Raw genomic sequence first — 17008 nt, forward strand, 5'->3', positions numbered from 1 at the left:
CCCAGGGGCGAGGGGACAGGGGTCTGGGCAGGTAGGTGGGGGTGGAGCATCTGCTGTGGCCCACCTGAGCCTCCATCATGGCAGAAGCCCCTTCCCAGCCACGCTTCTTGGGGACTGCAGAGGCTGAGCATCTGGCAGGATTTTCTAGAAGAAAGAGAATGGAGGGGGGTGGCGGGGGGAAGGGCGGCAGCTCTGGGCCCTTCTGGCAGCCACAGTTGCCTGGAGGCGCCAGGCGGGCGACTGGCAGCAGCTCCCTGGATGGGGGCAGGGGACACACTGTCTCTCACTACTGTGGCCCTGGAGGTGGGTACGCCCCCATCCCATTGTACAGCCGAGGAGACTGAGGCCTGGGCTTGCACAGCCATAGTGGTCAGAGCCCAGGATTCCCCAGCCAGAGGGAGGGGCTGTCCTGGCTTGTCAACCCCGGCTGTAAGACTCACAGACCCCCAGCCCTTGGGACACAGGGACCCAAGCAGGCACCCACAGGGCAACCCACAGCCATGCCCTGGGCAGCCTGGGCTCCATGCCTCTCTGCTTTCCTCCTCAGAGGGCCCCTCGTCCCCCATCTCTCAGAGCAGGAGGTGGTGGGCTCTTCAGGGCCAGGCATCCCTGGTGGATGTCCCCTGGGCATGCGGTGTTGGGGGGCACCTGGAGGGCACATGTGTTCAGGCAATGAATGAGTGAGTGAGTTAATGAGTGAGCCCCAGGCCCCACTGAGATGGGGCACATTCCAGTTCTCTGAGCACACACCTCCCGGGTGTCCTGTGTGCACCGGAGCCCTTGGGGCTGTGCTCTGCTGCAGTGGGTGCCATCAGGGAACAGGGACACACTGCAGATCGGGGTCACCACTGGGGAGGACAGGGCAGGGATGCTGGAAACCAGCAGAGGGTCTCCCTGAGAGCGTGGAGGGGCACTGTGGGGACTTCAGGAGGGCCAGGGGGCTGTCCCTACCCCAAGTTCAGACCATGGGAGCTTGTCCGTGGGCATGACCTCGTGACCCTGCCCACTCCTTCCAGCTCTGACACGGGCCGCGAGCCCCTTCACAGGTGTGGAAACTGCAGCCCAGGGTAGGCCTCTGCCCGCCCTGCTGCCCCACCCGAGGACAGGAGAGATTCAGGGAAAGCGGGCGCTGGGGCAGGGGGCCCGGCCAGGGGGCTCCCGCCTCTGAGAGCAGCATCCACCCTTCCCCCACGCCTGGGCCGGGCCCAGTTGGGGAGCAACGCACACCCTCCTTCCCTTGCTTGCTCAGGGGCGCGGATCCTGAGGCCCTTCCCAGGCCACCAAAGAGGCCTTCTGTGTTGGGCCTGTCCCTCCCCCCGCTCCCCTCCTCTGCCCCCATCAGGGACCAGCCGGCGTGGGAGAAACGGGGCTGGGAACCGGCTGCTGACAGCGCCTGCAGGACCCTGCCAAGTCTTCCTTCCGCTCCGCACCCCGCTGCCCTCACTGCCCTCTCCAAGGAGACCAGGAAAGGGCTGGGAGGGGGTGAGGCTCTTAAAGGGACCAGGATGCTCGCTTGGGCAGAGACCCCAAGGAGGGCCAGGTCTGGGTCCCCTAATGTCTTCCAGGACAGCGGCCCCTGGCCTGGGCCTTCAGTGGGAGGCAGGCCTGGGGCCGCACAGACCAGGCTGGAACAGTCCCTGGGGTGACCCTGGGTTTGCCAGAGAGCACTCTGGGCCTCAGTCTCCTCAGCTGTGAAATTGGTTAACAGAGAAAGAGCAGGCTGAGAAAGCCCCTGCGAGTGAGATGAGGCCCCTAACAGTGCCTGGCCCCAGGTCGGGCTTCTGGGAAGGAGCTAAGCAAATGTCCCTTTCACACGTCCCCCCTTCACTCCCGGCCTGTCCCAGGGTCTGCTCTGCTGACTCAGGACCAGGAAAGCTCCACATCAGGCAGAATAAGGGTGCTGAGAGCTCACAAACCAGGGAAACTACCAACCTGGCTGAATGGGAGCATCCTGCTTGCGGGACTTCTCAGGGCCTTTATAGGGGATGCGTGTGTGGACCTGGAAGCATGTAAAAGTCTGCCCTTCCCAGAGCCCTCATGGGGCTGGCATCTGGCAGAACAACTCCACAAATGCCCGTGCCGCAGGACGAGGGCTTCAGGCCTGTGCCCTGGGCTGTACTAATGTCCCCACTCTGGGCCTCGGCTGAACCATTTTTCAAGTGAGGATACACCCGAAGATCTTTCCAGCTCTGACTATTACACTCTATGTAACTCTGGGTTATTTATTTTTAAAAGGAGTTTTAAAAAACTACAAACCCAGGGTGGTGGGGGCAGGGGCGAAGAGGCAAGGGGAGGGGCAAAAACCTACCTAACAGGGTACAATCAACACTTTTCAGGTGACAGGCACACATAGCCCTAACTCAAGCATTACAAAAAGTGTCTACGTAACAAAAACATTGTACCCCCTAATTATTGTGAAATAAAATAATAAAACACATAATGTAAAAATAAAATAATAGCAATAAAACAAACAAACAAACAAAAAAAGACCACAAACCATCTGCAATCTCACATGTGTGAAATACCAGGGAGCTGTCCATTCAGGACCACAGAGCTCAACTCCCAATGTACGCTACTGGCCTTTATCAACTCGTCACCCAACTCCACTCTTTTCTCTGCCCATCATCCACTCATACACCCATCCATCCTTCCATACATCTATCCACAAATCCATCCACACACCCACACATCCATCCATTGCCCACCTCTCTGTCTACAGTGGGCTTAATAGCATCCCCTGAAAATATATGCCCAAGTCTTAATCCCCAGAACCTATGAATGTGATCTCATTTGGAAATAGGGTCTTGGCAGACTTAATTAAGGGTCCTGAGACGACATCACCCTGCATTTAGGGTGGGCCATAGATCCAGTGACTGGAGTCCTTATAAGAAGAGGAGGGCACACAGAGACACAAGGGAGGAGCCAGGTAGAGACGGAGGCAGAGACTGGAGGGATGCTGCCCCCATCCAGGGAACACCAATGAATGCCTAAAGCCACCAGAAGCTGGCAAGGCCAGAAAGGACTCTCCCTTAGAGTTCCTGAAGGAGGGTGGGCCTACCAACACCTAGATTTCCCAATTCTGGTCTCCAGAACTATAAGAGAATGGATTTTTGTTGTTTTAAACCACCCCGTTGTGGTGATTTTGGTAATTTGCTGTGGCAGCCCTGGGGAACTGATCAGTGAGAGATGCTGGAGGAAAGGACGGCAGGTGGGCTGTGGCTGGGAGGATGCGTGGATGGGTACAGATGGGGGTGGACAGAAGGAGAGAAGGTGGGGGTGGCTGGAAGGATGGGAGAGTGTCGTTCACCCAGCCATCGCACCGTCCGCCCATTATGTCCCTGCCACCGGGGAACCCACACCCGCACTCCTAAATCTGGGTCCTGAGCACTTCCAGGACAGCTGCCCCTGGCCTGGGCCTCTGTGCGAGGCAGGCCTGGGGCCGCACAGCCAGGCTGGAACAGTCCACTGGCACACGGCCAGCTGCCACGGGTCATCCACACACCCACTGTCCACGGCACCCACCACGGATCCATTTGCCCATCTATTCCTGCATCTGGCTGCCGGTCATTACACTGCTCATAAACCATTATTGATCCACAACAGGGCAGCGCTCGATTCTGGGCATACAGACATGACTTTGACATGACAGCCACTGCCCCCCACTTGAGACACACAGGCTGAGGACCTGTACAGGGATGTGCTAACATATGGGTGGTCTCTCCTGGTTTGAACATTTGGAAACTCTGCAAGGCCCCCTTTGCTCCCCATTTCTCCCCAGCTTCCCCCTGCCCAGGACCCCACTGCCACAAGCCAGCCTGGTGCAAGGGTGGCGGAGCAGGAGCCCTCGAGTCATGCTGCCAGGCTGGGTTCAGGATTGGATGATCCAGGATGTCCGGGCCCAGAAGGGTGGGACTTGGTCACATACCTTCGGCTGCTGGGGCAAGGGGTACTCCAGGGACTCTCAGGGCCCAGGGTTTACAGAGCACGAGCAAGTGCCTGGAGTGTGGGTGTTGGGCCCACATGTGCAAGTGTGTGTGTGTGACTGGGGGTGAGGCAGGCAAAGGGTCTGCACTGTGGGTGGAAGTCTCTGACGCATTCTTTCCAGGATGAGTGTGTCACATGGTCAACTGTTACATTCAGCTAGAAGAAGGGGTGGCCCTGCAAACACATAGCATATACATAATGCACGTGAACATGCACAAGTCACGCCAGCTGAGACACAGAAGCAGGACTCAGCCCGTGACCAGGATCAGAACTCAGTGTGCAACCAAGGTCAGGGCTTAGTGTGCAACCAGGATCAGGGCTCACTCAGTGTGTGACAGAGTCAGGATTCAGTGATGACCAGAGTCAGGGCTCAGTGAGTGATCAGGATCGGGGCTCAATGTGACCAAAGTCAGGACTACATGTGACCAGGATCAGGGCTTCATGTACAGCCAGGGTCAAGGCTCAGCCTGTGACCAGGGTCAGGGCTCAGTGAGTGACCGGGGTCAGAGCTCAGCTTGTGACCAGGGTCAGAACTCAGTGTGTGAACAGGATAAAAGCTCATCTGTGACTAGGATCAAGGTTCAGTTATGGATCATAATTACAATCTAAGAGGTCACTATTTCTTAGTGGATGGTCACTGATGGCCCTCACTTCCCTGCCCCCACACACCACTGCACTGTCCACACGTAGAATCCCTCCCAGACACATGGGACTCCTCCCCCCGTGCACACACACAGACCGCTCCCCGGCACACTGCTAGAAGCAGACCCAGGGTCAACAGGGAAACGGCTCCTCAGGGCTGTGCAGGGAGGAGCCATCCAGCTCAGAGCAGATGGCAGGTGAAGGGCTGACTCCCTGTCGGCTACCGCCCACCCTCTTGGACTCCAGCCTGCTCGGTCCGGGGCAGATGGCCTCAGTCAGCACCCTGGGTGCTCAGCTAGACTGCAGGCCCCTCAGGGCTTCAGCTCCTTGCAGGCAGCAGGTGTGGCCCAGAGCCCAGGTTGTGTCAAGGATCAAATAGGGACCGTGGGTTCAGAGCTGCCAGGCCCCGCTCGGCCACAGAACTGCTCAGACCACACTGGCACCTTCTCCTGTCCTTACGGCCCTGAGGCCCCAGGCACTGAGACCTTCACATTCCAGTTCATCCACACCAGGGGAGGAGGGGCAGGTGGAGGCCACGCCGATGCCCAGGGATGTGGCCCCAGTCCTCTCGCTGCCCTGACCCCTAAGACTGTGGTCTGGGGACTTGATCCTGAGGGAACGATCAGAGGTGCAGGCAGAGCTGCCACCGCAGACGCTGGTCCTGCAGCTGTTTACCTTAGTGGGGAGCAGGAAGGCTCCCAAGGGCCACCAGGAGGGGCTGGTTGGGTGAGCCAGGGGACCGGCCCTGGGAGCTGCAGCTGGTGAGCAGCCCGAGGGAGGGTTTCGGGGCGGTGGGGAGGGGCTGTGCCAATGTCAGGAGCGAGACGGGAGCAGCCCACAGCCGCAGCACCACCTCCAGCCCTGAAATGCAAACCGCAAGGGCCGGCCTGTGAGCTTCGAGCACTTACCGGGTGCTTTTTCTTTTTCAACTCTTTTTCTGATTTCTCTTTTTGGACAAAGAGCTTGTGCTGCTTACACAACCCAGAGCAAAGATCAGCCTCAATCAAAGCCAGAGAGCTGCCCCCGGGCTGCGGGGCTGCCCCGCCTCTCCCGGCCCCAGAGCAGGAAGGGCCAGCGTAGTCCCCGGAGTACGGAGGAGAGGTCACGAGGGCCGCGTGGCCCGCACACTCCCACTCAGGGCCTTCGCGCTGGCTGTTCCTTCTCCCGGACACCACGCACACAGTGCCACATGGGCCAGGCCTCTGCTCACACACACCTCACAGAGGCCCCCATGGCCCCTGCTTGGAAAAGCACCTCAGCCACCTGCCACCAGGCCCTGTCGGCTCCACTTCCTGCACATGCATGACCTGACACTGTCACATTGTTTTCCTGGTCACTGTCCCTCCTCCCTGGGGAGAGGAGGAGGCTGAGGGCTGGGACATTCTAAAGCAGTGACCTTGCCAGTGGCAGACACCAGCAAAAGACGGACGGTGGGCTGCAGGGTGGATGGTGGGGGTAACGGAGGGTAGATGCGGGCTGGTGGCGGGTGGCCATTCCGTCCCCACAACAGCCCCCACCATCCAGCCTCTCACCACGTTACAGCCTCCCTCACCCCTGCACCCACCCTGCACCTTTCCCTGAGCCTCCAGCCTTGGCCTCCCCTCCACTACCAGGCAGCCGTTCTCCTCTGGCACCAGGGAAGCCTCCCCTGGCCTCCAAGGGCACACACCTGTCACTGCACTGCCCATAGCACAAGGGGCCATTGTATGTGACATCACCGCCCAGGTGGCCACGCTGGCCACACTCACTCACTTGGCCTGGCAGGGGTGTGGGAAGGCCTGGGGTTGGCAAGGCCAGAGCAGCGAGGGGGCTGGGCCTGAGGGATGTGGCAGCAGGAGGTGGGCAGGTGTAGGTCTCAACTCCCGGTTTCCTGGCCAGAACCTCCCTGATACATGGGCTAGAGTCCCACAGCGTGGGGAAGGCCCTGTCCACGAGGCCCAGTGGTCAGCAGGACCCAGCTGCCATCTCTGCACCCCATCTCCCGAAATCCCAACCCAGCTCACCTCTGGAGGCACTCACACTCTTGGCCTTTGCACAGACACAGTGAGGCCCCTCCTCACTGCCCCTGGCCTCACAGCCGGGAAGACAGCCCCACTCTGGCACACCCACTCAGGGCCCCTGAGATCGAGACCCATAGCCGGGCCACGCTGTGAGGAAGCTCCCTGGGCAAGGAACCAGCGTCCACCTTGTCCTTGCTGTGCCGCAGCACCCGAGGCGGCTGGCGCCTAATCGCTGCTTGAGAACTGAGCAGAGACCACACGGCCATGTGACATGGCCGAGGACCCAGAAGCCCACGCCCCATCTGATGACTCTGACCCTCCAGTCCCACCCCAAGCTGCCCCATCTGCTGCGGCGATGCTCCCCAGCTCCCGGGCACCCAGCACCCACCCTCAGACCCGAACACCAGGACGGGACCTGCTCTTGGCATGGGCGGTGCAGGCCAGGAGGTCCCTGCCCCTCACCTGGCCCAGGTTGGTCCATGCCCCCTCGTCCCCTGCACTGTGTGCTCCCTGGGAGGGAGGCGGGAGGCAGGGCGTAGGCTCCAGAGCCAGGCCTGGGCAGGGATGGCGGGGAGGACGGAGCAAATACATGGATGGGGGGACGGCGGCCCCTGACCTAAAACCCACACCCATCCCCTAGGGGACAGCCCCTCTGGCACCCCACCCCAGAGCCCTGAGGCCACAAAACCCAGGTGAACTTACACATCTGTCTCATCCCACAGGATACAGGTCTGGTTGGTGGTGCCCTGGGAGAGAGAGGGAGAAGTCAGGGCCCCCTTCCCACCCCGACCAGCCTCCACCCACTGGTCACCTCTGGGACCCACCTACAGGTGTGCCAGGTGCTCTGCCTAGGCGGCCCCCAAACCAGGAGAAAACTGAGCCCAGAGTGGAGATGAGAGTGACCCAAGGTCACAGGGCCTGGAGCCACTCCAGCTGCCCACTGTGTAGCCTTGGCAGCTCCTGTCCCAGCTCTCTGAGCCCAGATACGATGGCAGGCTGGGCAGCAGTGGCCGAAGCCCATCTCTGATGCCAACTGGGGTAATGGGAAGACCCTTCCCTGGGACAGAGTGAACAAGGGTCAGGCAGGCATTTGGCGGGGCCTCAGCAAAGCCTCTGTGCAGCTCTGATGTCCGGGGTCCTACAGGCTGAGTCCAAGAGCGTGCTCAGAGCGCCGCCCCGTGCTGCAACAGTGGCCTGCAGCCGAGGGCGCCTGTCCCAGGCAGCTCTGGGAGGGTCCCCCCATGCTAAGATCCTTGGGGCTGCACACGGGGCGGCGCTCCTGGCATTCACGGGAATCGCTTAGTCCTCACCCAGGCCTATCTGTTCCCACGTGATAAGGGAGGAAGCCCAGGCACAGAGTGGTGGGGACACTCCCTCAACATCACACAGCTGGAAAGGACAGAGCAGGGTTCTGCCCAGGGCTTCCTGCAGCCCTGGCCTGGGGCCCGAGGCCTGGCACTGCCCTGTCTTGGTTAGGTGACCTGGGGTAGCTTGCCCCTTGGGCTCCTGGCTCTCAGCCCATCCAGGGGCATCTTGGCTCCTAGTTCTCTGAGGCCCGACAGGGTGCTCTGAGGAGCAGGGCCCAGAGGGAGCTGCAGGAGGCCCTAGGTGAGCTGTGACAGTGCCCACAGGCCCCACAGAGCCAGGGCCGCCTCCTCCTCGTACCCAGCCAGGCACACAGGCCAGGAGGTCATGCCTGTCTGGGGTCACACAGCAGCGGTGACCTGGAGCCCGGGGTGCCTGTCCCAGACGGTTCTGGGCGGATACCCTCGTGCTGAGAGCCTCCGGAGCCCGCATGGTTAGGCCTGGGGGTCTGCCTTGGGGGCCTCCCGCTTCACGGGCTCCTGGGGGCCAAGGGGCACTGGGCCACCCAAGGGAGTTCGGAGCCTGGCGGGAGGGGAGGCAGGCCCACTCGCACGGCCGCGGACCTGGGCTAGGTGTGCAGGGCAGGCTCCGTGTTGGGAGAGGATGACCTCTCTTCCCTGGGAAAACAAGCAGGCCGCTGGCCCCGGGAGTGGAGTGGTTAGACTCAGACAGTGGAGTCAGATGCGGGTGAATTCAGGGCCACACCAACCTGCTGTGTGGCCCTGGGTGAGTCACCGCACCTCTCTGAGCCTCAGCTTCCCCATCTATGATTTGGGAATAAAAGCAGCTCTCTTGCAGGGCTGCCTTGAGACTCCAAGGTATTGGTGCCTGAGAAGTGTGATAGGAATCGCAGGAACACGGTGTGCACGTGCGTGCGTGCAGACGTGTCAGTGTGCACACTTGGAGGACACTCACGTTGTACATGTGGGCAAACTCGATCTCCAAGGGTGTGCGCAGGGAGCGAGGGGGCGGCTTCACAGTCACAGAGATGACCTTGGAGTTCAGGACGGTCGTGTTCCTGGTGCAGAGCCAGAGGAGCAGGTGCGTCAGGGGAGCCGGCCCAGAGCGCGCCCCACGGCCCTTCTCCAAATGCCCAGCGAGGGCCCTGCACCCTTGGCCACCCTCTGTGCCATGCGCATTGTCACCACTCCTCCAGGCTGCCCCCAGCCTCCCCTGTGTCCTGTGGCCAGGGTGCTGCCCACCCTGCCTGCCCACGTTACCCACCTCTGCAGGGCCAGGAAGCTGCCCAGGTTTCGGTAGAGCACGGTGCCCACCACAAACACCGACGAGTCATCAGCCTCTGGAAGAGAGAGCACCGTCACCTCCCGACCTGCAGCTCGGGGCGGGGCCTTGCCTCCCGGCCTGGAGCCTGCCCTCCCTGGCCTCTGGCACCATCTGCAAGGTCGTGTCCATGGCCCGAGCAGGTGGGGAGGCCTGTCCTCACCCCTGGACACAGCACTGCAGCTGGGCAGCTGGGGCGACTGCCTGGGTCTCAGATGGGAACAGGGAGAGCTGGGCCCTTCCCCAGTGGCCCCTGACAGGTGTGGGACAGGCCAGACAAAGCTTCTCTTTCCAGGAGCGAGAGTCTCTGTCCCTCCTTGCAGGAAGGTGGCCCATTTTGTCCCCTCAGCAGACTGCCTGGGTCGTGGGATTGACAGTAGGCAATGCTCGCAGGGAGAGGAAAGGGGGCTTCCTGGAGACGGGGACAACTTGGGGACACAGAAGAAACAGGGAGCTGCCCCATCTGTGAGGCAGCAGGCTAGACTCCAGAAGGCAGGTCCCAGGGTGGTGGGCCCTCACTCTCCTGGGCGGGCCCCTCCCAGCCCCTGGGGCCCCTCACCTGGCAGCCCCGTGGAGAAGACACTCTTGGACACAGTGACCCTGTCCTCCGGCACCCTGGCCCAGTCACCTGTGGCCCGCCAACCCTTCATGGGGAGGCTGACGTCAGTGGCTCCGCTGGCTGGGAGCTTGTGGATGCTGAGGACTGGTGGGGGCAGGGGGAGATAGAGACAGAGGGTCACACTCCAGGAAGCAGGCCTGGGGATGCAGGGTGACGCTGCAGGGGCAGGTGGGCCATGTCCCCAGACTCCAGTGAGGCTGCAGAGCAGGGACAGCAAGAGGCAGGCATGGGTGGGCTGGGTCTGCCTGGTCCTGATGAGTCCAAACTGCAAGGGGGTCTTGCCCCAGCACCCCCCACCCCGTGGCCCAGAAGGTGGTCAAAGGTGGAGTCTGAGGTCCGCTCTGTGGCCATCAAGGGATCCGCAGGGACTGGAGCGCCCACCTCAGTGCCCCCTCCAGCTCTGGCCTGTCCACACGCTTCCCTCCTTGTAGGCCGGGTGGAGGCAGCCCCACCTTGCAGAGCCGGGGAGATCAAAAGAGACAGCATGGGCCGGGAGGGGTGACCTGAGCTTCCTCTCCTACTCTGGGAAGGGTCCCTGAGCTCAGGGCGGGGTGGTGGGGGGCATGGGTGGTGAGAGGTGTGGGTCTGGGGAGGCCATGGAGGGGGAGAGTGCCTGGGGAAGTGCAGCCGGAGGTGGGTGCTGGCAGGAGATGGCTCCAACCCCACTCGGTGGGGGCCACGGCCTTAGCCCCATGCAGGCCCAGATGAGCTCCTGCCTCACGGACACAGCCCAGGGCAGGCTCTGTCCTAGGCATGGAGCTCCCTCTCCAGCTCCCCAGCACCCCACAGCTCCTTCCAGCAACCAAGCATGTGGGCAAAGTGGCAGGCAGGCCTGGGAGGACAGGGCAGGGCAGACAGGGGGTCCCCACAGAGAGGCTCCCTGTCCCTCCTCACGCAGCACCCCGTGGCCTAGGGTGGGCCCTGCGCTGAGCCGCCCGCGTCAGATGTGGGGGACAGGGGAGGGCTTAGGAGCCAGGCCGGGCCCTGGTGGAGCCCTGGGGCCTCCCTGCAGGGTGTCCTGCCCCACCAAACCCAGCCCATTCCCACGCTGGGCCACGTGCCCTTGCTTCACGATGCTCAAGGTGACTGCAAACCCCCACCTGGCCCTGTCCTCCCTGGACTTGTGTGGTTGCCTGGGGACCAAGGCATCTTCCCCACAAGAGCCCCTGGGGGCAGGCACAGGCCCTCGTCTCTGGAGCCCAGCACCCAGCACGCGCTGGCCTTGCTGCTGTGTGCTGCGCCAGTGGGTGAGCAAATGAAGGCACCCATTCACTCAGCACACTGATTGAGCACCTATTGTATACCAGGAACTGTAAACAAACAGAAACCCCTGCTGGAGTCACCGTGGAGTGGGGGAGACAGACAGAAAGCCAGGCAGAGGGTAAGAGATGGTCCCTGATCTGCTGGGCGGTGGTGACCACGGGGAAAGGCGATGCTCCCAAATAGGGTGGTAGGGAAGCCCTCCCTGCAGAGGTGACCTCTGGATAAAGACCTGGAGGAGGTGAGGCCGCTCATTCCTGGATGAGTGTTCTTGGGGAAGGAGTGGGGGGGTGAGGGGAGAAGAGGGGGGAGAAGGCAGTGTCAGTAGTGTCCAACACCGCCGAAGGGTCGGGCGGGCGGCGCCAAGGGCTGACCACAGGGTTCTGCAATCTAGATGCCCCTGGTGACCCCATGGAAGCAGAGGGCGCCCGGTGGGAGGAGGGGCAGGAACAGAGAACCAGTAGTGCAAAGGGAGCTGCATGGGGGCAGGGGCAGAGGAGATGGCTGGAGCAATGTCCTTGAGTGGACAAAGGTGGGAACCCAAGACACGGGGTCACCGAGGGAGCATCAGAGGGCGGAGCTCAGGCCCAGGTGCGAGCCAGGCAGATGTGCATGGGCCGCCCTCTCCCACTGGCTTCCAGTTATCAGCAGCAGATGGTGGTGTGCTGGGCAGACCAGCAGGGGTCTGGGAGAGTGAGTGAGGGGCTGAGAACAGGGTGAGCGGGGCCTGGGGGTGCACAAAGCGCATGGGGTGTGCTACGGTTTGAATGTGTCCTGCAAAAGGTTCCTGTTGGAAATTGAACCCCCAAATTCACATGTTAATGGATTTGGGGGTGGAGCTTTGGGAGGTACTTAGATGAGGTCATGAGCGGCCCCCAAGATGGCATCGGTGGCTTTATAAGAGGAGGAAGAGAGACCCGAGCCAGTAGACTTGCTCAGTCTCGCCATGTGACGGCCTCTGCTGTGGATGATGCAGCAGGAAGGCCCTCGCCCAACGCCATTCTTGGACTTCCCAGCCTTCAGAATCGTGAGCCAAGTCAGTCTGTTCTTTACAAATGACCTCTTCTTGGGTATTCAGTTACAGCAACAGAAACGGACTGGGACATGGCATATGGAGTACTGGGGTGAAGGGGATGCATGGGGTCCACAGGGTCCATGGAGTGTGTGGTCGTGTGGGGTACATGAGGTGGGCAGGGTGGATGAGTGATGAGGGGTGACCAGGAGCCCAGGGCCTCCTGCGGTGACAAAGGGCTGGCCTTGAATGTCCATCGGCTCAGGGCAGCTCCCCTGAGGCAGGAGGTCAGGGACCCCAGGGACCATTCTGCACCCCTCCCTGTGGGTCCACAAGCATCTCACCTAGGACCCGGGGTAGGGGAGGCAGGAGAGCACCTGGAATGCTGACACTGGGCTGGAAAGTCCGAGGCTGGCCAGCCCGGGGCCATACCGACCCCACTGCCTAGGCGACTTTGATAGCGCCTGGGCCTGAGTCTCCCCACCTATGAGAGGAGGCCTGGCCTCAGAGATGCCCCAGCTCTGACTGAGCTCTGGGATCCCAAGCTCCCAAGGTAGAAAGGAGCGCCAGCACTCGGACCTCCTGCTTGGGAGCCATGCGAATGTCCATCTGGCCCAGGGCAGCTCTGTCCCTGCTGCTCCTGGGGCATTAGCGTGGGGGCTGGGTCAGGCCCAGGGTGTATGTGCTGACTAAACCCAGCGGGTCTTGGTCACATCACTAGAGGCTAAGCATCCCACCAGGGAGGTGACAGTTTTCCCCCTTGGTGCTGTTTGGATCACAGCTGTGACCAGTGCCCACTCCTGTGTCCTCCCCTGTGAGGGAGTCCCCGACCTAGGTAGGGAAAGTTTGGGAAATGTGGCCCATGAGAGGTATTTGAGGGCACTGTGGTGACAACCATGAAGTAGCTTGCTGTGCGTATGTGTGATGACAGCTGCCGTTTACTGCAGGTCTCAGGCCCTGTTCATCTCAGCACTCCCTGGATCCCCTTAAGACGGGCACCATTATCGTCTCACTTCAGAAAGGAGGAGCCCAAGACCTGGTTGAGCCGTGGAGCCAGGTGGAGTCCCAGCCCACTGACAAGGTACTTCTGGGACCGGGGAGCAGGGAAGGGGCCACACAGCCCTGCCGCCAAACCTCAACACGGGGGAGGGCGCTGGGGCTGGCTGTGGGTGCGGTGCCGGGGGGTGCCGGGGAGTGCCGGGACTTTAGGCCTGGTCTGGGCTGAAACTGGGGGTTCCCTCACCAATCCCAGGAGACCCGGTCTGTGTAACTGAAAACGGAACCATCTCAGAAACCGGCCCTGGAATGGCCTGCACAGCGGTCCGGTCGCTGCCTCTTGATGTAGATGAGGAAACCGAGGCAGAAGGGCCCTGCCCAGGGCTGCAGAGCATGACACGGGAGGTTGGCAGAGGGAAGGGTGGACTCACCCAGATTGTCTGTCACCTGGTACGCATCCCTCAAGTCCTTCATGCGGAAGCCGATGACGTCCACGAAGTCCTCCACCAGCCGGAACAGCTCCTTGGCGTTGGGGCCCATCTGGGGAGCAGCACGGAGGACGCCCGCGTCGCAGCTCCGCGAGGCCGCCTGCTCGCCCAGCTGGGACACAGCTCGCCTCCCTGGCCCTCTGCCTGCCTGCCTTCTCTGTTCCCTCTTTCTCTCGGCCCTGTTGGTCATTTCCTGCCACCACGAGGAAGCAGGGCCAGTGACCTCTGAGTATCCACCCCTGTCCTGTGGACAGGAATGCAGAGGCCCAAGGGGCTGCTGTGCTCCGGCCCTGTGGGGGGCCCAGGATGGAGCAGGGTCTCTGGGTAGCACAGCCCCTCGGGTGCTGCCCTGGGGACAGGAGTGGCAGCAGGTTCAAGGCCAGCCCGGGAGGGACGGAGGCAGACTGTTCCTCCCAGAGATAAGACCCACTAGGTCCTGGTCACCTCGACGTGCACTGTGGTGGGCACGCTCTTCCCCTCTCCTCTCTCGGCCCTGTGAGATGAGCCGCTCTCCTTTGACAGATGAGAAAACGTAGGCTCGGAAGTTTACATGGCTCAAAGTCACACAATCGGCAAGAGGCCACGCTGGGATTTGAACCCAGAGCCTTCCAGAGTGCCCAGTGGGCTGGGCCCTGGGCTAGCCTGCGACTTAGGGAGGCACCAGATGTGCCTGCATCTAGCCGACCCCGCCGGCCATGAGGGCCCCAGATACGTGTCATACCAGCTGGGCCTCCTCCCACTTGTCCCGGTTCTCCTCTGCCAGCAGGTTGCTGATGATCTGGACAAAGTTCTGGGAAGAAGAGGAGGAAGGGCCAGGGAAAGAGAAAAGGTACCAGAATCATGGCTCAGCGTGTGACCAGGGTCAGGGTTCAGCATGTGACCGGGATCAGGGCTCAGTGTGTGACTAGGACCATAGCTCTATGTATGACCAGGGTTAGGGCTTGGCCTGTGACCACGGTTGGGGCCCAGGCTATGGCCAGGGTTGGGACTCAGTCTCTGGCTAGGGTCCAGGATGGCTCCCCAGCCCCTTTCCCAGGTTCCCCTCCTTCATGATGGCCCCCTGGGAACCCACCTGCACATCCCCAGGGGTGGGGCTGTAGTATGCCCTCCGGAAGATCTCTGTCATGTTCCTTAGGACATCAATGGTGGACAGCAGGTCCCCACTGTAGCTTGTCCCATCCTGGGAGATCTCCACCAGCGTCTGGATGACCTCTGAGACCCCCTCCCCCGGCAGCCCTCGCTGAGCCTTGGCCAGGTGCTCCCGGGTCTGGGGAGGGGGGAGAGGGCTGGATGCCATCACCTTTGCAGGACACGTCTAGGCCGGTACCAAGGACCTCCCATGCCTAGAGAACCCTCCGCAGCCCCCAGCCTCATGTCCAAATGGTAGGTGTGCCACAGGGACAGAGCTTCTGGGGACAGGGCAGAGAAGGGCCCTGGAGTGAGGGGGCGGGGCTAGAAACCCCAATGCTGAGCCTCACCATCATCTGGATGTTTCGGTAGTCGATGGAGACACAGCGGATGTAGGTGGGGGTCTCCCAGTAGGCGATGCCTTCCTCATCCAGCTCACAGCGTCGCAGAATGAGGCCTGGGGAGACCTCCCATTTCTCAGGTGGGCGTTCACTGCCCAGCACAGGAACCCCACGCAGGGCTCTCAGACAGGAGACCCTCTGGATAGGACCTTCCAGCTCCCAGATGCAGGGGTCTGGCCACAGACTCACACCAAGGGCAGAGCCGGGGCAGGGCCAGGCTGGCTTCATTCCCTCATTCAACACATGTCAAGGACACCTGCACCAGATGCTGCGATCTAGCAGATATCAAACCTTCGGGCACCCCGCTGTGCAGAGGTGGAACTCTTGGCCAACCCAGACAGCTTCGGAGTTCATCCAGGGCCCCTGTGGAGCCCCTTCCAACCCAGAGTCCTGGAGAGCCAGCATCTGAGTTCCCTGCCCAGCTGCATCCACAGGGCTGCAGGGGCCTCTGCCTGGCCTGGAGACACTGGGGCAGCCTCGGGGTGCCGTGTGGCACCAGGCATCAACAGCCTCAAGCACAGGCACACCCTCTGACACAGACCTCGCTCCCAGGGAATCATCAGAGAAGCAGGGACGGCTGCATGCACATAAGATGGCACTAGCCACAGAGCAGCATCATGGCCCTGACACCCGGCAGGCACCGCAGGGCAGGGAAGGGGCATCTGCCCCATGGCTTGATTTAGGTGGGGCCAAAAATAAGGGGCACTGAGAGACGTGGCCACAGATGCAGACAAAAGGCCAGGGAAGGCACGCCCCCACGTGATGCTCCTTTTCTTCATTCTGCTTCTCAGGGTTTGCAATATGCTACCGAGAACACGCACTGTTGTGTCAGCAAAAAAGGGAGGGGAGCGGCAGCTGTGGCCCGCAGAACACAGCACCCACCGCCATCCTCGCCCGGGACCACCCCCGCCCTTCTCCACAGCCCTGTGCAGAGAGACCTACATTGCCTCGTTTTACAGATAAGAAAATTGAGGTTCAGAGAGGTTAAGTCACTTTTTGAAAGTCATACAGCAAACAAGAGCAGAGCCAGGGTTTGAACCTGGGCTCCCAACCTCACTGCCTGCTGCCTGGCAGGCACGTACACCACCCACATCCCCGCAAACAGGAGGGGCAGGGAGACCAATCCTCGGTGCGGCCAAGCCCCTTCCCCAGGGAGCCCACCCTACTTCGGCCGCCCCTCCCAGCCCCCTAGTCACTCCTCAAGCTGGCGCAGGAATTCAGACTGCTGGCCTTCAAAGGGGGCCTCCACTCACTGGCCCTGCAAGCCCAGGGCAAGGGCATTAACCTCCCTGTGCCTCAGTTTCCCACCTATAAACGGTGGTGACTTCATGGCACTGTTGAGGCTTAATAGACATCTCATGTGAAGGGCCTGGCATGGGCATTGGCCCTTAGTGAGAGCTCAGGACACAGTGGCCAAGGCAGTGGTCGCCACAGTGTCCCCATGCTCCTAGCTCCTGGCCAGTGCTGTGCGCGGCTGTCAAGGCTCCGCCCCTGGGCTGACAGCTTCTCGGAGCGGGGCCTGCGTGTCTCACACATATCTCTATGAGGACAGGACAGGAGCTCAGCCCTCACCTGTGGCATTTCGGGGACAGCGGACAGCGGCCACCTCTCCTGCCGGGGTCTCCTTCCAGATCACGGCCCCAAAGTTGTCCTCGTCACAGATCTCATGGGGCTCTGCCGAGGGGCCAGAGTCAATGGGGGTGGCAGGGGTCAGGAAATGAGAGCTGAGTGTTGGCAGCAGGCTCAGGAAGGCCAAGACCCCTCCAGGACATCTGCTGGCACGCCCAAGCCCACCCAATCACTCCCAGCCCCCCACCCAGAGCCCAGCTGTG

At 61.5% G+C, this 17008-nt stretch overlaps 1 protein-coding gene across 1 annotated transcript in view; it reads right to left on the reverse strand.

Moving 5' to 3' along the window:
* ADGRB1 (adhesion G protein-coupled receptor B1) overlaps positions 1-17008 on the reverse strand; it is an 84159-nt gene that overhangs the window by 40013 nt on the left and 27138 nt on the right. Inside the window, exons 9-17 of the mRNA XM_045561042.1 lie at positions 16749-16850; positions 15126-15232; positions 14720-14914; positions 14369-14437; positions 13591-13699; positions 9832-9975; positions 9216-9291; positions 8907-9009; positions 7329-7372 (exon numbers count right to left, since the gene is read on the reverse strand). Of these exons, the coding sequence (XP_045416998.1) occupies positions 7329-7372; positions 8907-9009; positions 9216-9291; positions 9832-9975; positions 13591-13699; positions 14369-14437; positions 14720-14914; positions 15126-15232; positions 16749-16850 (949 nt within the window). The remainder of the gene's footprint in view (positions 1-7328; positions 7373-8906; positions 9010-9215; positions 9292-9831; positions 9976-13590; positions 13700-14368; positions 14438-14719; positions 14915-15125; positions 15233-16748; positions 16851-17008) is intronic.

The sequence above is a fragment of the Lemur catta genome, chromosome 9, assembly GCF_020740605.2.
Source record: "Lemur catta isolate mLemCat1 chromosome 9, mLemCat1.pri, whole genome shotgun sequence".
NCBI classification, from domain to species: Eukaryota; Metazoa; Chordata; class Mammalia; order Primates; family Lemuridae; genus Lemur; species Lemur catta.